The sequence below is a fragment of the Apteryx mantelli genome, chromosome 28 (assembly GCF_036417845.1).
Source record: "Apteryx mantelli isolate bAptMan1 chromosome 28, bAptMan1.hap1, whole genome shotgun sequence".
Taxonomy (NCBI): domain Eukaryota; kingdom Metazoa; phylum Chordata; class Aves; order Apterygiformes; family Apterygidae; genus Apteryx; species Apteryx mantelli.
This window is the reverse complement of record NC_090005.1, coordinates 5420462-5442548: the sequence shown is the minus strand read 5'-3', so window position 1 is coordinate 5442548 and position 22087 is coordinate 5420462. Positions and strand designations below refer to the sequence as shown.

General features: G+C 54.8%; 2 protein-coding genes across 2 annotated transcripts; both read left to right on the top strand.

Moving 5' to 3' along the window:
- Positions 1 to 2452: 2452 nt before the first annotated feature.
- Positions 2453 to 7331, top strand: LOC106497448 (1-acyl-sn-glycerol-3-phosphate acyltransferase alpha). The gene is made up of 6 exons (XM_013958403.2): positions 2453 to 2640; positions 5709 to 5842; positions 6124 to 6299; positions 6474 to 6569; positions 6824 to 6896; positions 7090 to 7331. The coding sequence occupies exons 1-6, from the start codon at positions 2453 to 2455 to the stop codon at positions 7329 to 7331; spliced, it is 909 nt and encodes a 302-aa protein (XP_013813857.2).
- Positions 7332 to 10477: 3146 nt separating this feature from the next.
- On the top strand, positions 10478 to 20912 carry LOC136994343 (alpha-2-macroglobulin-like protein 1). The gene is made up of 20 exons (XM_067311796.1): positions 10478 to 10687; positions 11034 to 11196; positions 11309 to 11361; positions 12072 to 12092; positions 12711 to 12864; positions 13038 to 13122; positions 13266 to 13380; positions 13857 to 13971; positions 15718 to 15827; positions 15991 to 16218; positions 16446 to 16676; positions 17093 to 17156; positions 17273 to 17418; positions 17745 to 17894; positions 19041 to 19146; positions 19440 to 19575; positions 19657 to 19882; positions 19963 to 20089; positions 20227 to 20348; positions 20895 to 20912. Exons 1-20 carry the CDS (start codon positions 10478 to 10480, stop codon positions 20910 to 20912), a joined length of 2580 nt encoding a protein of 859 aa, XP_067167897.1.
- Positions 20913 to 22087: the final 1175 nt, after the last annotated feature.

Sequence of the window (22087 nt, the reverse complement as noted above, 5' to 3'; positions counted from 1 at the left end):
CCCAAGCAGTTGTGCCCTAAATTCCCTCCTTCCACTCTCAGTCAGCAGAAGGGCTGTCCTGACTCTCTTCTGTGGTCCATATGGAGAGGAGGGCTCATCCCCTCCAGGCCCAGGGCTGAGCTGTGCTCTGGCACAGACAGATCTTCCCTTGCAGCGAGTCTCAGCCTGGCTCGCATGGGAGCTGGCAGAGAAGCTACTGGGGCCATCCCTAGTGCGCAGCAAAGCATCTGTGTAGGGCTGCAGCATGAAGGCACATCCCACCCGGCTGAGAGCACCCTGAGAGCCTGCAGAGCAGGGCAGACAGGCCAGCCAGCCTGGGAGCTTCGCAGAGCAGAAAAAGCAGAAGTGAAAGAGACCATCTAAAAGCGAAGCTGAGCTGAATCTCATGGAAAACCAAGTCAATGCGCAAAGGTTTCTGTATCCATATAGACAGAAAGGGAAGGAGGAGGAGTGGAGTCACCTGGGGATGGAGTGGACAGGAAGGGTGGCCTCAGGATGGGCCAATCTTAGCTTGAATGTGAGAATAACAAGAGGAATGGAGGGAGGAAGAAAGAATGGGGATTGCGACACCCGTGGTGGAAGCAAACCGTGGAGCCCTCTCTGGGTCACGCTGGAGCACTCTGCAGCTGGCCGTGTGGAGAACATCAGCACCAGGGAGGGCACAGCCAGGAGCACAAAGGTGTCTCCTTGCACCCACATTAGCAGAGACATGGAGTAGGTGTGGGAGAAAAAGGCAGCTGTGGGCATGGAAGGGAACTAACAGCAGGACGCGTCAGACAAGGGTCGGGTCTGCTGGAGAAAAGAGTTGAAGGCTTGACCCAGGCAGTGCAATGGACTGCCTCAGGGCAGAATGACAGGGAGCATTTGCTCCAGAGCCCTGGCAGGGTTGATACAAGAAGGCATGAACAAAACGCTCCAACTGCAGACTTCTGCCTGAAGGGCCAGAGAGGAACCAATCGGTCTGGGCAGCAGCAGCTGGATGTCCCCAGGTAGGGCCTGGGGACCGGTGCAGTGGGGCTGTGATCCTCCCAGCTGGGCGATGCTGCTGGCAGCTGAGCTGACTGCTGGCAGGCCAGGACAGGTATCTCTGCAATGACAAACACTTGTTTCTTAAATGTAAGGCCTGAGTTTCCAAACTTCCGCAGAACAACCCAGAATTGGCCTGAATCCTGTGTGCCCAGTGTGAAAGCATTAGAGCAGGATGAGAGGTTAATTACAGTTCTGTGCATGCTGATTACACCTAAGTAAACACGTAATGCAATGCAACCCCTGGCTGCCAAATGGGATGAGATCTGGCATTTCCTTCAGAGCTGGGATGGGAGCAGAGCAGGTGGCAGGGCTCGGACCTGTGCGGTACTGCCTGGACAAGGAAGGAGCTGGATCTTGGCAGGGGAAGGGCAGAGGGGCTCCTGCAGCCCCAATGAGGGAGCAATGAGGTGGTGAGCACCAGCACTATGTGTCTGCTGCGTACTTGGCAGGAGAGCAACAGGAAGATATTCACCAATGATCCAATAATCTGCAGGGTGAGGGTTGGAGATTAGCAAAAATGTCAACTAGGTGCTGCAACAAATCTCACCAGAGTGATGGTCATGGACCAGAGCCAGCCCCCTCTGTGCTGGCCTGCTGGGCTCCCCCTTTTTCCTGGGTTGGGGATTCCTGTGGCTGTGAGAGGAGTCCAGAGGTGCCTGCTGCCCTGGGGCTGTTGGGAGACAGACCCTGGACTGTGCCTGGCCTCAGGGATGCTCCTTCCTGGCAGGAGCAGGCAGTGGTGGGGGCATCCCAGAGTCCAGTGTCCAGAAGCTGCATCTGGGCCCTGGGGCAGACCAGGGGCTGACATAGACACACCATAGCACAGTCTGCTTCAGACCCCCCCCACTGCTCATACTGGGGACATTAACCAGCACAGAAAGAGGGCTGCAGCACGTTCCCAGAGTGTCAACTGCTGGCTTAGCAGGAGAGGCTGGAAGTCAGAGCCAGGTGGCTGAGGGCACCAGGTCCTGAACTCCTGGCACCCCACATGCCTACCCAGGACCTGCCTGTGCTCACTGCTCTGTGTCCCCAAGGTTGCGAAAGAGCAGAGGGGATGTGCAGGCACTTCTCTGGGCAACAGAGCTGGATGTATCAGCTCGAAGGCACTGGAATGGCTTTTAATCACCCAGCAGGGCATTTACTGGCAATGACTCTCTGGGTGACCCAGGATCTCCTGTGTTGTCTCACCTCCACTCTCCACCGCCCACTTTGGCTGATGCGCCTGCCCCCAGCCTGAGCCAGTCCATCCTTGAGCCTTTGTACAGAGTGAGAGACACACAGGTCCTTCCCCTGGACCAGCCCAAAACACCTACACGCTGATACACCTGATTTATCTGCCATGCTGCTCAGCATCCTCATGCTCAACTCATCGTGCTCCTGGGGACATTGCCTGAGCTCCCCAGTGTCCTCCTGCCCTGGCAGCATGATGGAGGTGGTCCTGCTCCAAGGGCTGCTGCTCCTTCTCCCCTTCGCAGCCCTGTTGCTTTACTGGTACAGTGTCACTGTCCAGTACTTCTGTAAGGTGGCCTTCTTTAACTGCTGGATTGCAGCCATGGCAACCCTCCTCTCCCCCTATGCTGCTCTTCGGGGACGTACGGTGGAGAACATGAAGTGAGTACAGCCTGGGGTTGTGTTTCCATTGCAGAGATATCTGGGGCTTAGCTGCGTTGGAGGAGTTTGCACTGTCTTGTGGACACATGCTCTTTCCTGCCCTGGGCATACCTTCAGCCACGTTATGGCCAAGAACATGTGTTGTGTCCATGTGGTGAGGCCACTGTTCAGCCCTAGAGCTTCAGTGAGGGCTGTGGTCATGTCTGCATAGTGGTGAAGGGTGCATCTGCCTCTTCTGATGTGGTGAAGAGGTGCTGGCCGTGGTGTGATGAGGGAGAGTTAACTCTGTGAAGGAGGTGGCCAGCTGATCCTTGGAGGATGATATAGTATAATATGAATTACTCTTGGTCATTGCAAAGTTGGGATCATCAGTTGGGTGGCAGATGGGGGGAGCTGGCAAGGTGACGGTTATAATCATTAGCAGGTTCACCATTAACACATATACACACATTTCCATCTCCCTGGAAATGCAGCCACATCTTCTCAGTGGGAGCTTTGGGGACTGGGCTTTGGCAGAGGGACTTTGGGATTTCTCAGTGCCATCATCTCTTGGGCATGGTGCAGTTGTGTTCTGGTGAGTCTTGTTCTGGTGTCGCTCTGCAGCAGACAGCTGTCAGCTGCACTCCCAGGGAGTGGTGGTAGCGGAGATAACATCACTGTAACACAGGAGGAAGGTCTAGCTGCTTTCAAAGGTTTTGCAATCTTGTTACTGGATTTCTGAACATGACAGCATACCAAAAGAGATATAATTATGTCAGAATGAGAGATGTCTGAGCCTGTGATATTTGCCAAGCTCGAGCCACCATGCATTTGTGCTGATGGATTTTTGGGTCCTCAGCAGGAGTGTGTTCAAAGATTTGATGTTATCTGCCCTGCTGTGTAGTCTCTCTCTCCCTTATCCCTTCTCTGCAGACATGCCATGCACACATAAACACGCTGTGCATGGTATCCAAAGGTTCTCTGAGCCCTGGCATGAACATTTCCGGCTTAGTGGAAATACCCTGCGTGACACAGCCTTGAGTCACAGCTGCCTTATCTTGTACCACTGACACCTCACAGACATCCTCCTCTGGAGCAGCATGCCGTCTCCTCCTCCTCAGCCTCCAAATCACAAAGCCTCCAGCTTGGAGCAAGTTCCTGTCATTAGTCCTGGATTTGGAGCACTGCCACATTGTATTTTCATTGTATTTTGTTTCTCTGCAGCCATTGCATCCCTGGAATCTCTGAACCCACATCTCCCAAGAGGTCCTCTGACACAACATAGCTCCCTCTAACCACCATGCATTTCCTCTACTTCCTTCTTCCTCTGTGCCTGCCTTTACTCTCTCCTCCCAAACTTCTCATCCCTACCTGGTGCTGAGGTCTCGTTATCAGCTCTGTCCCCTGCAGGTGCTGCCAGACTCCCTTGGAACATTTACCCCTGGATGTCCGGTCCCTTGTGTTGATGCTCTCTATGCTGCAAGTCAGAGACCATCCCATTTCAACCATTTCAACACCAAAAGTGCTCCATGTTTTGTCTCTACCATGGGTGCTGCAATCCCATTGTTTCATCCTCCTCCCATTCCTCCGGTATTCTCATATTCAATGTCATCCTTCATCAGAGCTGCCATCCTCACGTCACCCTTGCTGTCCACCCCTCCCTGAATAGTGACTCCAGTCTTCCTTGTTTCCTTACCATCAGTGCAGATGAAAAAAACCTCTGTCTGTTCCCGATCCCTTCCAGCACAGTCCTGATACGGCTCCTGCACTATGGCCTGTCTTGATCCAAAGCTCTTGTTCGACAGCCCTCATGCAGACATTGCAGTTGTCCCTCTCTGGCCTTGGTAGAGCTCCAGGCAGAGCTGGTGCTGTCACTTGGCTGACTTTGATTTTGATTACGTAAGTGCAATCCTTTTCCTTGCCTCACCCCAGTGCTCCTCTTCCCTTTGCCACCTGCTTGCTTATCTCATTTCCTCTCCAGTTCTTCTTTGCATAAGGCATGGTGTTGCACGAGTCTCTCCTGCATTCTCCCTGAGCTGGCTTTGCGTTAGTCACACCGGAAGGTTATTTCCCAGTTTCACAGCTGGGGACCACATCTTAGAAGTGTCTATGAGTATGTCCCGGCAGACTACCCTTCAAAACTCCTGTTTGCAGGCACATTTTTTGAGCCTTCAGCCACCTCTACTGGGAACAGGACTAATCCAGGATGACCCCTCTCCACAGGCTCAGTGAAGCTATCCTTTGTCATTTGCTCTAATGAAGGAAGATGAGTAGCTTTTTCCCTCACTACTTTCGTCAGGAGCCTCTTTCACCTCCATCTGCAGCATGAAGCTTGGTGCCTGAAGCAGCGCACTGTGCTCTGACGGCTCTTCAGGCACAGTCCCACCTCTTTTAAATAGTGATACATCCACAGCCTTGTAGAACTGTCTCTTGCAAGGCTGTTTCTCTGCACTCCTGTCTTCTGCATCCATCCATCTACAGCTCAGCACCTCTTGTCTGTGATCCAGATCCCCTGGTTTTAGGTAGCTGCAGTGAAGGTTTCTCCTCCTGAACAGGTGTCTTAGTTTCCCCACTAGCACACAGAGATCTAGCTGGGCAGTTAGCAGAGCCTGCATTGAGGTTCACCTGGCCAGATGTAGTTGCCTGCATTGGGATGCAACGATTTTCACTTTGGCTGCAGACATGCCCATCCCATCCCCTCTGTTCTTGCTCTTCCATCTTCCCTGGATGTTGAACCTGTTATTTCCTCCTCTTTGTCTCCATCATCCCACCAACTTGTGCTGGCTGCTCTTCTGCTTTGTCAGCAGCTCCACTGTCTACTACTGAGACAGGAGCTGCTGTCACCTTACTAATGGTTACAAGGTTAGCTCTGAGCTGTGCAAGCTAGAAGCGTGCTTAGAAAAACAAAGCACTGCACAGCACAGCTGAGTTTGTGAATGATCGTAGGCCCACACGAGGACACACTATTTACTCAGATCCAGCCCAGCCCATATCATACCTTGCTACTTGAGTGATTATGAAAGGCTGGAAAAAATCAAGTGAGCCCCCTCTGTGTTGATCCGCTCTCCACATATGTTCTTCTGCCCTAGGATCCTGCGTGCTGCTATCCTGCCCCTCAAACACTTCTTTGGCATCAAGATGCAGGTGTGGGGATCTGAGCATCTAAACATCAAGGAGCCCTATGTGATGGTTTGCAATCACCAAGCTTCCCTTGACCTTATGGGTACGTGCATGGGGGAGGCGGGACTCATTGCTGCATGGCCAGCCTTTGGGGTGCTGCAGGAGCAGACCAGGCTCACTCTGGGGAGTCCCAGCTAGGCCAGTGCCAGGATTTGTATAAGGCAGTGCAGTAGGCTTGGAGCAGAAAAGCTGGTGGGACAGGAGCTCAGGGCTGTGGGCATGCTGCAGAGAGTGGGATGGGAGAATGGAAAGTGTCTCCAGGCTGGAGGATCCCGGGGACTGCCAAGCAGGGACTGATCCTTGCCTCTCCCATCCATCCTGCAGGCATGGTGGAGATCATGCCCGACCGCTGTGTGCCCATTGCCAAGAAGGAGCTCATGTACATGGGCACCGTGGGGTGGGCCTGCTGGCTCAGCGGCATTATCTTCATCAATCGCCAGAAAACAGGAGATGCTATCGATGTCATCACCCAGACCGCCAGGACCATGCAGCATGAAAATGTAAGGGGGACCAGCAGCAGTGGGGGAGTCGAGGAGCAAACACAAGGGTGCAGTGAGAGCCTGGGGAGGTACAGGGAAAAGGGACATACTGTGTCCCAGGGTACTCTGGTCCCAAGGGAAGGGCAGACAATGCTGGCTGAGGTCCACATTCCTGTCTCTCCCTGTACTGTGCAGCTCCGGGTGTGGATTTTCCCTGAAGGCACCAGGAATCAGGGCAAATCCATGTTGCCCTTCAAGCGTGGGGCCTTCCACTTGGCCGTGCAGGCTCAGGTAAGGCCCTCTTTCCCCCTGACTCCCCCGTGCTGGGGTGGGGTGGGCATGCACCCTGGGGTGGGGGTATATAGAAGATTAGAGTCTTCGGGGTCTGTAGTGCCCTGGGATGGGTACACCACTGAGCAGGGCCCAGGGAGGTGACAGAGCCCTGCTGAAGCCTGGGGCATGGTGGGAGCTGTAGTCCCACGGGTGTTACCTAAGGAGAAAGGGGAGCTGTATGGAAGATGCACCTGACCCTCCATCTCCTGCAGGTTCCCATTATACCCATCGTGATCTCTCCATACTGGAACTTCTTCAGCTCCAAGGATAAGAAATTCATCCCTGGTAAGTGGGGGACCAAGAGCACCACTGTCTGAGGGCAGAAATGGCAGTGTGGATGGGGTACATAGGGACTGGACGTGTCTTTCTGAGACATGAGTTGTGGGGAGGCAGCCAGCGGCTGAGGATGCTGGTGGGGAGACCTGGGTCCTGGTGGGTTTGGTTAACAGCCTCCCTGTTCTTTCCCTTCTCTCTCCAGGGACATGCATCATCCGAATCCTCCCCAGGATAGAAACCCAGGGTCTCAGCCCAAAGGACGTCCCTGATCTGACAGAGACTGTCCGCAAGGCTATGGCTGATGCCCTCTCTGAGATGTCTGCAAATAACTGTGGGGACCAGAACTCTGAGCAGCCTCCCCTCCCATGCAGTGCTGGGGCCAATGCTGTCGAGGAGACAGGCAGCCCACGGCATGAGGAGGACACAACCAGGATCAGCAATTAGGCAGAGGAACAGAGCCCCTTAGGGATATAAGTCTGGGCCATGCTGCCCCCCGTCCCCTCCAGACGCGTCCACTGGGTCTGCAACCACCCTGGCATCCTGCAAGTTCAAGATGCTGCCCTGTGCCCTGGTACAAGAGGAAGCAGAGCAGTGCAAGACGGGTACCAGGCAGCACTGTGAAAACAGGGCAAGGTGCCTTAGGAAAACCCCCTGCAATGGCTGTGTCTCTTCTGCGCAACAGGACAGCTCGCATCTGCACACCAGGCAAGGGGACAGATGTGCTAGGTAGGCAGGCTTGGACCCTCTCCTTGCTGCAGCAAGGACACCATGACCCCCTTGAAGCACACCAGCCCCTTCAGCGCCACATGCTACTGCAGGGACACATCACTGGTTACAGACACTGCACCAGGGACACACAAACCTGGCAAAAGCCACCTACCCTGGACACACCTGAGATCACAGCCCTGCAGGGCTCATACCTCTGGCTTAGCTGGAGGGTTATGCAACTGCTACAGCGCAAGCTGCAAGTTGTTCTCCATCCAGCCTTGGGGATTCAGTGTGCCATTTACCATACCTGTCAGCGTAACTTGGAGTAGGGTTCATCTTTTGGCCTCCTGGGCCTGGGCTGCTTCCTCCAGAGGAACCTGCAAGCCACAGTCCTCGCGGCAATGCTGTTCAAGTGCCGCCACCTCTGGGGCGGGGAGCAGGGTCCAGAACGCAGTGTAAGACCTGGAGGGGGGCAGGAGATAAAGGCGATATTGCCACTTGTATAAAGCTTTCTCTATGCTGAGCTACAAGACAAGGGTGTAAGATTAAACAGTCCATTCCTGTTGGCGTGTGCATGGCATCCTGTCTGAGGCTGGGGTGCTGAGGGACGGGTGGGGAGGGGGATCCTTTCCCCGCTGCTGTGCTGGGTCCCCAGTTCAAAGCACACAGCACATCTCTACGGACTCAAAGCTTCTACTGAAGACATGGGCAGGGGTGGTGTGAAGAGCATATGGTAGGGTGAGAGTCACACTGGGGAGGGCCAGGTTTACCCTCAAGACAGGAGCCCTAGCCCACCCTTGAGGCACTGCCCTCTCCCTGCCTTGGGGACAAGCAGTAACTGCAGAGGAGGAGCCTTAATAAGGCCTGGAAATCTCGGGGGGGGGGGGGGGAGTGGTGCCTGGCTAATGCCCAGCTGAAGCAGGAGGGACTTGCACTTCCCTATGACCTCTGGACCTTGGCACAACCAGAGCTGTCCTTGTCACTTTGAGCTACCAGCCCCGCAGGGCTCCTCCGAGCCCCTGATCTCCCCTGGCCCATTCCCTGCAGCCAGGCAGGGCTTTGGGGACTTTCTGGCCCCTTTCCTGTGGAGCAGCTCCTGCCACAGCTGCCCCGGGGTGACAGCAGGGCAGAGGGAAGGGCGATGTGTGGGTACCCTCAGTGCTGGGAGTGTGGCAGGCAGGGTTCACCTCCTCCTGGGGCTTTACTGGGGCCTCTCCAGGGCAGAGGAAGCCCAGGTTTGGACTACTGGGCATCCTTAGTCGTGGTCATGTCCCAGCTGTCCTTTGGGCTGGCCCCTGACGAGGACTGTGCTTTTTGTCCCCTGTCCCATGCTAGGACTCCATGGTGAGCAGGGTCCTCCAGTGCCTGGAGGCATCCTCCAGCACAGGAGACCTCTGCACTCCAGCGCAGCTGGCCTACATCTTCGGGGTTGTGAGGAGCACAGAGTGGACAACCCTCTGCAGACCCTGGCCCAGGACAACGCTGTCAGCAACACCCCTGAAATGAGCTAGCTGTCACCACCCAGGGATTTATGTGCCACTGGCCATGGATGTGTCCCAAACCAGCTGTGCAGGCACAACCCTCTCCTTGTCCTGCTCTGAGCCCCAAGGGTCCCCCAGGGTGCTTGGGGTCAGTGGTGCTCAGAGAAGACTTGACATAGATCCAGTGTTCAGAGACTTTAGCAGTGAACCTCTGAGAAATTATACTGAGGATGTGTAACAGGGCATTTTAGGGATATAACTTCTAATTTCGCTAGTAGAGCAGCTTTTCGTGGAGACAGAAATAAGCAACTCTCTCTTCCTGGTGCTATCCCAGCAAGTTTTCAGGTTCCAGCTCCAAATGACAGCGGCTGTCAGTTTACTTAAATAAAATATTCAAAGCACGGCTAAGCGAGGACACAGCTACCTGGTTTGACGTAATTCCTGCTCTCAGGAATGACTGGCTTGTTTTGGAGGAAACTCTGAAAACTCTGCAAAACCAGTCTTTGCTGCCTTCCAGGGCTCCCCACGTGCTGCTTATTCTGCTGACTCCGAAATAGCACTCCCCATTCCTGCCATGTACCTGCCACCCTGGATGCAGTTTGGTTGCCCAGAGCCTTGAACCCAACAATGGGTTGGGTGGTTAAATATTGTCCTAGCTGAATCCCCGGGTCCCAGCCAGAGACTCTGCTGGCTTTTGTTTACCTGCTGGACGGGAGGCAAAGGCCCCATGGGCTAAGCTGTTTAGCAGCAGAGCAGGCTGGCTTCCAACAACAAGCTCTGGGAGAGGAGGCAGACCCAGTTGAGGGGGCTGTGGTCCACCTTGTTTCCAGGTGCTCCCCAAGCATGAGGCCCTCAGCAACCCTGCCCTGCCTGCTCCTTTACGTCCTACATCTCACAGCTGGAACATCTGCAGAACCGTAAGCCCTCTCTGCATCTGTCTGTCTGAGGCTGGTGGGAGGGTGTTCAGTCTTGGCTCCCTGGCAGTGCACAGTGGATGATAATCCTTCCTGTGACTGTGCTTGCTGGCTGGGGTGGAAATGCTTGGGGTGGTGGGTTGTCCCTGCCCATGATGGTGGAGGACTTGGCACCTGGAGACTGCTGGGGCTGGTGTCTCTGTGCTGGTTTGTTGCAGGTGTAACCTCACAGACAAGCCAGTGCATGAGCAGAGCCTTTCCTCACTCAACTGATCGCAGCTGTTTATTAAGGTGTTTAGGCAAAGGGGGTTCTGCTCCTGCCTGTGCAATGGCCAGCATCTCTGGGCACACCAAGGGGGAGGCCAGGCAGTGGCAGACCCCTGTGGAGAGGCAGTGCCTGCGTCCAGGGCAGTCTGGAGGGGGAGGGAACACCGGGCTTTGTTTGAGGGGTCCTTGGGTTGTGGCAGTCCCCTGCGCTCCTCCACTAATGAAGCAGCCCTTCCCCAGGCGCTATGTGGTGCTGTTCCCCTCTGTGCTCTACTACCCGTATGTGGGCAAGGTTCATGTTCACCTCATGGACATGAATGAGTCTGTCCGAGTGACCCTCCAACTAGTGACGAGCCACAACAACAGTAGCATCATCCTGGAGGAGAAGGGGACGAAGATCCTTCACCTGAACTGGCCCCAGCTTTCAAACGTGAGTCGCAACCCTACGGCACGGCTTAGGACCTCAGGAAGGGATGCTGAACCCTGTGGTGCTGGGTGCCCATCTCCTATCCAGCACCAGATCCACACTGGGGGAACTGGGAGGGAACATAGAGTCTGCCCTGAGTGAGCAACAGTTGCCCTAGAGCTGAAGAGTAGAGGAACATGTAACACATACAAAGGCCTTGTGAGCTATATTGGCATCATCTTTTCACGTGCACCAGATCCCGGTGCCTGCACAGGGCAACGGGGTTGTGACGATGTGGGACAGGCATGATGACTCACCAGCACCAACCGTAAAGACTTTGCACCAATTTCTGTTGTTTTCCTGGGGGCAGATTTCTGCCCTGTCTCCAGGAGAGGAGGAAGTTGCACACCTGCACATCTTAATCCAGGGAGGTTCCCTGAGGGTCTCTGAGCACAGAAAAGTCCTGGTGAAAGCCCTGGAGCTGGTGACTTTGGTACAAACCGACAAGGCTGTCTACAAGCCTGGACAAACAGGTGAGGGAACAGGAACTGCTGGAAGAGCTAATAGGCTCTTAGGATGGGACGCCCAGGTTTGGGTCCTGGGAGCCCTAGCGCTCACTCCTGCTCCTGTGCTTGCTCTTTCCAGTGAAGTTTCGAATTGTCCGTTTGGATAAAGATTTCATTCCCAGCAACAGCAAGGTGAGACTGGGCTGGGGTGCCGCAGGTTGCACAGAGCCAATAGGACGCCAATGCACTGAACATGATAGGTCTCAGCAGCAACGGGGGAGACTTCAGTGTCACCATTAGCATGGAGCAGTCCAATTCAGGGGAGGGGATCCCCAAACAGCACAGGGACATGGGAAGCAAAGAGGGGACACAGATCCTCCAAGCACTCCCAGTCTGAGTACCTAGCATACAGCCCAGGGCACTGCTTGCTTTTGGCACTGGCACAGGAGACGAACCACTGCCAGCTGTGTGGGACCTATACTCCTTCCCTTTGTCGGCCTTCTCTTGTGTCTAGCTTTTATGCACTATTATAACTCCTACTGGTTTTACATTCCTAGTGTTCAGCAGTGCTGGCAGTCCTAGTTGCACAGCTATTGCTGTTTGGATAACGCAGGCTCAATCAATGCTCGCTTCCTACCAAGCTGGTCAGAAAAACCAGTGTGAAGGCTCTTGAAGTGGCAGTGGGACGACCTTGGCTCTGTGCCTTGCCGAGACCCTAGCCCAGCGGTGCCTGGAGCCAAGCAAACAACTCTGCAGAGGCCAAGCCTGGATCCCGCAGGTTCAGCCCCCCAGCTCAGCTACAAGCTCTTTCCACCGCCTAGCCCTCTGAGCTGCTCCAGCACTTTGGCCATGCGCTCCCTGGCTGTCCTCTGCTAAACAGTCCCTCTCTCTTTTCTTTGCAGCTTCCCTTGGTGGCTGTGCAGGTGAGTTGTCGCAATGTGCCGACCTGCCAGCTCCTGCAGGAGGAGCAAAGGGCTGTGGAGAGTGTGTGGTGCTCCAGAGAAGGAGCAGGGACAGGGAGGGCATCCCTGCTGCAAGTGGTGAAAGGAGTTGCAAGGAGGGGAGAGAGGGGATTGGGTGTCTCCTCCTCAGCTGCAGCCCCCTTTGCATCCCTTGACATCTGACCACAAGTCAGGGAGTCCCTAGAGGAGATGATGCTTTGGGGGAAGTTACACGTGTGAAGGAGACAGTGAATATGGCCACAGAGACTTTGATCCAGCCTGGAGAATTCCCTGAGTGTCTAGTCCTTCCTCATGGCCAGACTAGAGCATCTTCTCCTGCCAACTCCTGGCGCTTTAGCCAGACTGGAGCTCCACTAATACAGTGTCCCTACGCAAATGTTCCCACGGGAGAGGTGATGCCTACAGGGCTGGTTTGAGTGTGATGGCAGGGCCCCAGGTGGGTAAAACCTCTGCTTCTTGCAGGAAAAACAGAGGGACTTGAGTCCTCCAGGATGTCAGCCCCCACCACACTCCCCATCTTCAGGCCTGCGAGCTGAGAAGGAGGGGTGAGGGGCTGACAAGGCATGTCCATGTGCGCAGGATCCCAGAGGGAATGGCGTGGCGCAGTGGCAAGATGTGAGCCCGCGGCAGGGCATCGTGGAGCTGTCCCTCCCACTGTCTGCAGAGCCAGCCCTGGGCACATACACCATCAAAGTAGGGGGCAAAAGGCACTCCTTCAGAGTGCAGGACTATGGTGCGTGGGGATGAAGGCTGGGCACTGCACGGGACATGGGAACAGGAGATCTACAGATCCCTGTGGGCAGCGAGGGGTAGTGGCGGGAGTTTGGGAGCCATTGCAGGGGATGGTAAAAGGCTCCAGTATGAAGAAGTCGTCACAATCCCATTCCCTGTTGCTGTCTCACCCAGGGCTGCCCCACTTTGAAGTGGTCATTCAGCTGCCCCGCTTTGTGATGGAGCTGGACAAAAGGCTCCAGCTGCAAGTGTGTGGCCGGTAAGTCCCAGCCTCGCCGTGGCAGGAGGGCTGGCTGCTCCTGGGATGATGCTCCCCACTTGCCTGCTCTCCCAGCAGCCTTCCTCTGCAGAGGGACAGTGACAGCTCTCCTGCCTGCTCACTTTCCCACTCCCTCCTAACAGGTATCCATCCAGGAAACCCTTTCGGGGAAGGGCTGAGGGCAGCCTATGCCAGTACTACCAACCGTATTGGTCCTCGGTGGGATCTATTAAGAACTGTGTTGAGTTTATGGGCCAGGTGAGGGCAGCAGGAGGTGGGAGGAGGCACACGGGTGGTGGTTCTGGACATGTTTCCCCAGCTTGGGATACTTTGGGCTTTGTCTTGAGGATGGTGATGACAACCATGGGCATGACTATGGGATTGGCAGAGCAGGGCAAGATCCAGGTCTCATGTGAAAAGCTGTAAAGCCAGAGTCATCCCAAAGACAGCAGAAGAACCGGGCTGTGACTTTTGGAGTGTTCTGTGGGTCAGGATGGGGAGAGAAGGCAGCAACAAGAGAACAGCCAGCCATGTAACCAAGCACCATACTAACCCCTGGGGGAAAATCTACAGGGTTCCAGGACTGCAGAACGGGATGGAGGGAAGCAGCAGCACAGGGGCAAGTGGCAGCAGGAGCCTGTGGCCGAGGGCTCTGCTTTTTCTCTCCTCCAGCAGATGACACTTAAGGGCCCAGATGCCAGGTTGCTGCTAAAGCGGGTGCTTCTCTCCCACAGACTGGGAAGAATGGCTGCTTTTCCACAGAGGTGCTGATGGCTTCCTTCAACCTGACCAGCTTTGACTATGAGAGGCGCCTCTATGCCCATGCGTCTCTGCTGGAGGAGGGGACAGGTAAGAGCAACCGTACCCACTCAGCCACCTGGTAACATCCTGAAGCTCTGAAGCTGTGGCTTCTGGAGGACAGGGCACAACTGCTCCACTGGGAGATGCACAGGGGCTCCCTGGGGGTCTCTGTCCTTCCTTTCCAGATGCATCAGCTGCTCTGTGCCCTGTTTCCCTTTGGTGTCATTTTTTCCTCTGTTTCAGAGTACTGGAGCAATTCCTTAGGTCCTAAAGGTCGATCAGGAGTTTCTTCCTCTTCAGAGTTTCTACCCTCAGATATCCCTCCATCATTCATTCTCCTTCCCCACTTGCTTCTCTGAGGCTTTTTTGTGTGCTTGATTAGACCCTGGAGAGCTTCCAAGATGATTGCATTTTTCTTACTGTGTCTTTCTACCTTTGACTCTAGCTACAAATAGTCACTATTTGCCTGGGTAGGGTTGTTATTTGCTTCCTTATGATCAGGTGAAAACTCCAATTTCAGTATAACACATCTGGGAAGGGCAGATCCTTGGCTTCTTGTGTTTGCTTGTAACCATGAAGAAGGGCATTTCTGGGCAAGGCTGGATATTTCCATAGAGGCTGGATCTTGGATGAGTGCAGTTCTGCCCACACTAGAGCTCCCATCACAGTCTGAACACAGAAGTTCCTCTCCTGCTGTCACATGTGAGGACAATTTCTTGTGCTTGTTTCATAAATGTGTGCTTTTGCACTTTGTACAAACTTGCACCTAGCTGTGGCCTGCAAGAGCACAGCTTTGTTTCATACAGCCACTTGCAGATAAAATGCAGTGGGGAGCAAATAGGTGGCTTTGCATGTATGAGACTGTCTGCTGGCTCAGTCCCCATCTTTCCTGTCATGCATGAATTGAAGAGAAGGAGAAAGAGAAGCTGTAAGCTCACACTAGCATTTCATTGCTGGTTCTTCTGGTTCCCAAGAGCTCTGTGGTAGGCCCGTCCTTTCATTTCCTCCAGACCAGGCCCCAGTGGTGTCTATGCACAAGCACAGTCTGGTAGCACTGCCTGGGGAGTGAACTAGAGAGCAGGCACCGGAACCAGCTGCCCTCAGTGGGGGAACCACCAGGACAAAATGCTAACTGTCATCACTGGCCTCTAGCCTCACCCACTGCCCAGCAAGACCCTTCAGCCACTGGATCCCTCCAAAGGGTCAAATGAGGAAAGTAGTTAGGTCACTTCATTTATCTCAGTGTAATCTGATGCGATCATCTTTATGAGATTATAGTTCATGGAGGCATCTCCTAGAGGGTCATACGTGCAGTTCATCTTTGCTGGCTAGCAAGGACGCCTGAGAAACAGCCGCCTGCTCTCAGGGATGTTAAGATGCCTTCTGTCCTCTCAGAGACGGCTACAAAGTGACCAGGTCCATGGTGATTTGGATAGGAGAAGCAGACAGGTTGGTGGAGGACCCTGTCAGATGAGGCATTGTACAGCAACCTGCAACTGTCTGTGCTCCTCAGGGAACACGGTCTCTGTCCTGGCAGATGTTTCCTGCAGCAGCTAGGTGGGCAAGTCCTTCAGGCTCCCCTTGTGTAGTGACAGGTATGGTGGCTCACCAACACCCATCATAAAGACTTGACACCCATTTCTGCTGTTTTCCTCAAGGAGGACCATGGAGGTGCTGATGCCCACAGGAAGATGGAGAGTGAGAGGAGATGGTCCATGATTCCCCCATCAGAGATGCAGCTGTTAATGCCATGTCACCCAGCACCTCTCTCATCTCCCCCTTCCTTTTCTATAGGGATGTGGCGCGAAGTGACCAAGAGCTGTGAGATCTTGCCTGACGTCTTCACAGTGACCTTTGAAAACACTGATGATATCTACAGGCCTGGGATCCCTTACACTGGGACGGTAATGGGGATTCCCTGCACCATGCAGAGCTCAGCCCACACCCTGCTACAACAGTCCCGCTCCCACACTGCATGCCAACCCCGCAGCCCTGCTCTCCCACCTCTGCCCTCTGCCACGCAGCTCCACCCCAGAGCTGGGCATCTCTCCTTCCCTCATGGTGCAGATGCTCCTGACGGGAGCTGACGGCTCTCCGCTGAAGGAGAAGCAGCTGCTGCTCATCGTTGCATCTGGAGGAAACAACACAAGACAGATCTTCCTGACAGACGAATCTGGGAGAGCCTCCTTTGAGCTGGACACCTCTGGCTGGACTGAGAGTGTCTCCCTGAGTGTAAGTGACCCATGTCTCAGCTCCTCAGGGGCCTTGCCCTGCATCCTCTGGTTGAACGGGGCTTGACACCTTTTCCAAACAGGCAGGACAACTCCTTGCATCGGTGGTGCCTGGTGCTCTGACCACCACCTCGTGGTCGGCTCTACGCTCTGCTGCTAACCTCACGGTTTTCCTTTTCCCCCAGTGGACGCAGCACTGAGGCAGTGGTGTGAGCTCAGCTGCTCCATCGGCTCATTGCTGTGGAGCTGTCTTCACCCTTCAGCACCCTGATTTCTACCTCCATCACTCAGGCTCAAGTCAACGAGACAGATCATGACCAGGAGTATGATGGGTCAAAACTCAGACACCAAAGTGCCTTCCTCTCCCTGAGACCCTTCTATTCAGAGAGCCAGAGCTTCCTGCAGATCCACAGGCTGGAAGAGGAGCTGCCCTGCAACCAGCCCCACCAGCTCCAAGTGGATTACATCCTTGCCAGGGAGGCCCTGGGGACTGAACTCCAGAGCGTGCACGTGGTCTTCCTGGTGAGCCCACACATGAAGGGCGGGCAGCAGGCATTAGGGAGAGCATGCGTGAGTTTGTGTGTGAAGGGCCATATCCACACACAAGTGCATGGTTGTGTCCCACTTGTGATTGCACTTTGTCCCCTTTGACCTGAGGACAAGACAGTGAGCACTCGCTCCTGACTGGATTGAGGTGTTCAGCCCATGCTTTTCTGTCCCTTGCCTCCAAACAGCACAGTTAAGATGACTGAGGGACATACATCAGTCAGTAGAGGGGTCTGCTCGCACTATTGGACATGCTTGCCAATGGAAGATGTGGGGGGCTGGAAACCAGCAAAGGTCAAAAACCCTCCATAGACTCTAGTCCTTGGATCCATCGGGGTATTTTGCTTCCACACAAAGCAGCGGTTTAGTCATTCCCACCTCCTCCTCTGCAGGTCATGGCCAAGGGAACCATTGCCATGCTCCTCAGGAAAGAGCTGCACTTGCCTGGGGAGGATGGTAGGTCTCAAGTCACGGACAGGCATGCACAGGGCTCACCATGGCCCTGTTTGTGTGCAGAGGGCTCTGCTGTGTGCACCTTGGGCTGATTTACTTCCATGTTTCCCTTGGCCCAGGGCTGAGAGGCTCCTTCTCCCTGGAGCTGCCTGTCGGGCTGGAGCTGGCACCAACCGCCAAGGTGCTGTGCTACGCGGTGCTGCCCAATGGGGAGATGATTGCTGACAGCACGGAGCTCCACGTGGCCAAGTGCTTCCCCAACAAGGTGAGTGAAGGCCGTGGGAGATGGGAGAATTGCTCCCTGGCCTGTCTGGGAGATCTGGACAGTGCCTGCACTGAACCTCACTGTTCGACAGACACATCTTCATCTCCTGCCTTCCTAATTGCAACTGGGCAGCCCCAAACTCTCCCTTTCCCTGCTTCAGGTGGGGTTTTCCTTCCTCTCCCATTCCTGCTGCCATTGTGAACCAACTCCTGATTTTAAGCACGCCCCTTGCTCTCCATCCTTCCCGGTGTCTGGGGGTCAGACTGTGGTACAGAGGGACAGCCCTTCCTGGGACTGTTTCCCCTCTCCCATTTCCCTCTCCTCAGGTTAAGCTGGACTTCTCGAAGAAGAGGGCTCTGGCAGGCTCAAAGCTCCATCTGAAGGTGCAGGCTGTCGCAGGGTCCCTGTGCGCTGTCCATGCTGTGGATCAGAGCATGCAGTCCTTTAGTCCTAAGGCTGAGCTCACCCCCAGCATGGTGAGTCCAGAGTAGCCTAGGTGCTGGGTTGGTCCCTTTCCCCTTCACAGGAGACTCATTGATGGGGCACAGGGACCAGAAAATTTCTCTCTGCCCTTGGTAGGGGAGGAAAGTAGGGACTTTGGGGTGCAGGTGGTGGGAGGCATCCCCTGTCCTCAGGAAGAAGAGGCAGCATGTTCCTCCCGAGAGTCTCAGGGCGGAGGAGAGGGGGCAGTGAGTGGTCCCCACGGTGGGGATGGGGCTGTCTGGCAGGGCAGCATCACTGCTGGGCCCAGGGAGGTAGAGGGGCTGCTGGGTGATGGCAGGACCAAATGCATTGGAGCTGGGCTGGGAGTATTTCAAGTCTGTCTCACCTGAAGTTCATGTGTTTGGTTTAGGTCTATAACTTACTCCCTGAACTTCCTGAAGAGCACTCTGTTGAGAAAGTCCAAGAATTTGATTACAATGATTGTTTCTGGGAGTCTCCCATTCAAGCGATGCTTCCAGCCCCTAACTGTCTCGCTGTGCCAGGAAATGACTGGAGAATGTGCTTCAGAAGGTATATTAGGCAGCTACCCAGGTTTTTTAGCAAGGTAGACACCTACAGACTGGTTAAGGTAAGGAGACCTGCTCTTCCCATCACTAATCCCTGTCTGTGCTTGTAGTAAATGGCTTAGAGTAACCTGGCATTTCCCTGCTCACTTTATGCCTCAGGCTGGCTGGAAAGCACTGCATTGGGGCACATGGCCCCTTGTAGGGCATTGAGAGCAATGAGGAAAAATTGATGGGGAAAGTTTTGGTTGAATGACTTCTCCACAGCGAGGTGGAGGGGCTGGAAGGGTCTCCAGCTGGGAACACTTCTGGGTCTAGATCAGCAAACCCAGGGATCAGGGCTGCCCAGGAATAAAGTGGGAAGAGGAAAGCCAGCAGATCTTTCCCATCTCTGACAGTAGAGCAGCAGTTTCCCCTTCCACAGATATTCCTCTCCTTTGCCAAGTGCTGCACTCCTGTTTTAGCAGTGCAGGTGGATCCAGAGCTCTGTGAACACTGTTTTAGTATTGAGCTTTAAGCTTGTGACGACTCCTTCTTTCTGAGAATAATGAAAAGGCATTTTGGCATCTTGGGCCTTCAGCATGGTGGTGTTTTTTCTTGTGTGTCTTGTTTCAGCATGCAGCTTTGAAAATTGTCACCAACACCAAGATCAGGAAACCCTGCACAGAAGATATTCCACTGCGAAGCCGTCGAAGCCTTGCCATCCCTCCAAACCCGCAAGGTGAGGGGTGACAGTCTATAATATCCTCCATGGTGCTATAAGGACCACTGTGGGGTCTCCACTATCCCTGGTGGGAGAGGGTAGCAGTGTGCCAGCCTGAACTCATCAGAAGAGGAAGCCTTGTACGGCTCTCAGGCTGCCCAGCAGAGTCCAGCCCCATCAGTCAGAAAAGTGATACCTTCCAGGTGCAAAGAGACGTGATCAGCCCCTGGACTGGGAGCCTGTCCTTGCACACCTGTTCCTTGCTGCTGAATGATGAGTGGGGATGTCCTACCTCTTTCTGTGCCTTCCAGCAGTGCCCACATCCACAGGAGCAAGAGTGAAGCAGGAGCCTAAACAGGACGGTGTCCTAGCACCTGGGCCCAAGCAGGACCCAGCCCCACAGAGGGATTTCTTGGGGACGTGGCTGTGGGACCTGGTCCCTGTGGGGTGAGTAAGGAGTCCTGCCTGTCAGACACAGCCCATGAGGCTCTGGTGCATCTGATGCTCTCTTGTGCCACCCTGCTGCAGCGAGGGAGGCTCTGCGGAGGTGCCGGTCATGGTGCCCGACACCATCACGAAGTGGAAAGCCGGGATGTTCTGCACGGCGGGCCTGGGCTTTGGGCTCTCCCCCACCATCACCCTCACTGCCTTCAAGCCATTCTTCGTGGAGCTGGCGCTGCCCTACGCTGTGATTCGCGACGAAGCCTTCACGCTCAAGGCCACCGTCTTCAACTACCTGCAGCAGTGCCTGCGGGTGAGCGGGGCTGGGCCAGCAGGGCTGGGGCTGGTGGGGGCCAGCGGGGACTGATGGGGGCTTTGGCCACGGTCTGGCAGGTGCGGGTGACGCTGGCGGAGTCGATGCAGCTGGAGGTGTCGGCGAGCGCGGAGGGGACGTATAGCGGCTGCGTGTGCGCGGATGAAGCAAGGACGTTCCAGTGGGGCGTGAGAGCGACCAGCCTGGGTACGGGATGCTGGGGCCACGTCAGGGGCAAGGAGGGGACGTAGCACTCTCTTCCTTCCCTGGCTCCCCAGGGACAGCTCAGAGATGGAGCCAGGCCATGGGGCTGTCACGGTTACATCTCCTGTCTGCATCTGCAGGGGAGGTGAACGTCACGGTCAGTGCTGAAGCCCTACACTCCAAGGAGCTCTGTGGCAGTGACGTGCCCGTGGTGCCCACCCATGGGCACGTGTACACGGAGAAAAAGCTCCTGCTGGTGCAGGTAAGCAGGACCAGGGGTGCTCTGATGTTAGAACTAAGCGGCTGCAGGTTCCTGGGTCGCAGCCTCCTCTTGCAGGGAGCAGAACTGCACTCAAATCTATCACCTGCAGAGCAGAGCAGAGCTGCTCCCAGTTTCTTGGCCAGGTTGGATGGCATTTGTGGGCACTGTAAAGGAGGGATGTCACAGGTACTGAGGCAACTGAGGCAGCATTTGTGTCCCTGCTCGTACACCAGCATTGAGGCAGTGTCTTCCCTTTGCTTTTGGGGGTCAGGTTCAAAGATTTGAGGCCTTTGGCTGTGTGATGTTCATGATGCTCTGCCCTTCTTGTGGGATCACCTGCAACAGCAAATGCTTTCCCCTCTCTGCATCCTGACTCCCAAATCCCACTGACTGGGCAGAGAGAACAGTGGGATCCAGTGGGATGCAATCACCCCAAGCCTGGGGGAGCAAGAGGGGACAGCCAGGGAGGGGAGGCCTTTGTGGGACAGAGAAGGGCAGGATGATTCTGATCTCTGTTTCATATGTGCTGTATCCCTTGTTTTAAAGCCTCCGAGACCGATGTGATGGGAAATTCCAGCTACCAGGCTGTCTCTCTGCTCCAGACCCAAACATACCCCCACCAGACATCTGAGGTCTTGAGGGCTGACAGCCCGTTCCCATTCCCAACATTTCATCCCCTTCACCTGCCCCAGAAGGACTCTGCAGCAACATGGTTGAGACAAGGACTCTGAGTGTCTTCTCCACCAGACTGCTCTGAAACACAGCCCTGTTCCCCATCTCTCCCTGACAAGCTGTCTTGGGCAGCCCCTGCAGTCCAGTCTGGGGTCAGGGGCTGCCCGGGTAGCATCTGCTTTGCTGTCCACCAGGGAGTTGTGGTTTCCCTCAAATTGATGTCAGTGCTGGCTGTGTGATCCCATGGAGAGGGGTCCTAAGGCAGGAGGGCTGACCCCGAGCTGACATGGCTCTGCCCTGCCCCTGTCCCAGCTCACTGCTCAGCCAGGTTGAAAAAGAATGAAAAATGCCACCTTCAGGAATGTCACTTTAGCCAAATATGAGATCTGTGTGGAATAAGAAAAATGGAAGTGGTAAAGAAGTGTTTCTTGCAAGAAAGCTACCTGTCTTCAGGCTCTTTCCCACCATCCCTGACCGAAGTCAATGCCTTGCCCCAAGAGCTGGTGGTCTGTGGGGGGGGCTTAGTGTTCCTGTCCTCCTAGTGACGTGTAATAGGGTACTCAGCTTTACTTGCATAGATATCTTCACTTTGCTTTGCCAAATAAAAACGGAGTCCAAACCCAGCACTGAAAGGGCATTCATTACATGGGTTACAAGGCAGGCTAACCCAAGAAAAGGTATAGCAGTGAGTCAGAGACACCTGGCCAGGAGGATGGCATGAGCTGCTACACGGTAAGGAAGACCAGAAGCCATGAAGGCAGGAAATGAAAAAGGAGTGGGATGAGTTACCCCACATTTTGGAGGAGTGGGCTTTGAACTCCTAGTGGGCATTTCTGAGCTGTCACAGCTCCCTGGCAGAAGAGCCAGCCAGGCTGTGTTAAATCTCTTGGTGTTTTCCAGTGACTCTCCAGCATTTCCGATTCAACAAGATTCTGTCTCAAAAGGCAGGGAACTCTGGCTCTGATCTGGGTGCACTCGGTTCTTCCGCTCCAAAGCCGCCAGGAACACTGAATGACAAATCCTTCGTGCAGTATTTCCTCTGGGCAATCCCACAGGCATAGAGCTGA

What these genes read in the sequence shown, in the direction of transcription:
- LOC106497448 (XM_013958403.2), top strand. Translation starts at nt 2,453, where the DNA reads ATGATGGAGGTGGTCCTGCTCCAAGGGCTGCTGCTCCTTCTCCCCTTC. An exon ending in CGTACGGTGGAGAACATGAA is followed by an intron (nt 2,641 to 5,708) that starts GTGAGTACAGCC and finishes CTTCTGCCCTAG; the next exon opens with GATCCTGCGTGCTGCTATCC. An exon ending in GGATAAGAAATTCATCCCTG is followed by an intron (nt 6,897 to 7,089) that starts GTAAGTGGGGGA and finishes TTCTCTCTCCAG; the next exon opens with GGACATGCATCATCCGAATC.
- LOC136994343 (XM_067311796.1), top strand. Translation starts at nt 10,478, where the DNA reads ATGAAGCAGCCCTTCCCCAGGCGCTATGTGGTGCTGTTCCCCTCTGTG. An exon ending in CTACAAGCCTGGACAAACAG is followed by an intron (nt 11,197 to 11,308) that starts GTGAGGGAACAG and finishes TGCTCTTTCCAG; the next exon opens with TGAAGTTTCGAATTGTCCGT. An exon ending in CGTGAGAGCGACCAGCCTGG is followed by an intron (nt 20,090 to 20,226) that starts GTACGGGATGCT and finishes CTGCATCTGCAG; the next exon opens with GGGAGGTGAACGTCACGGTC.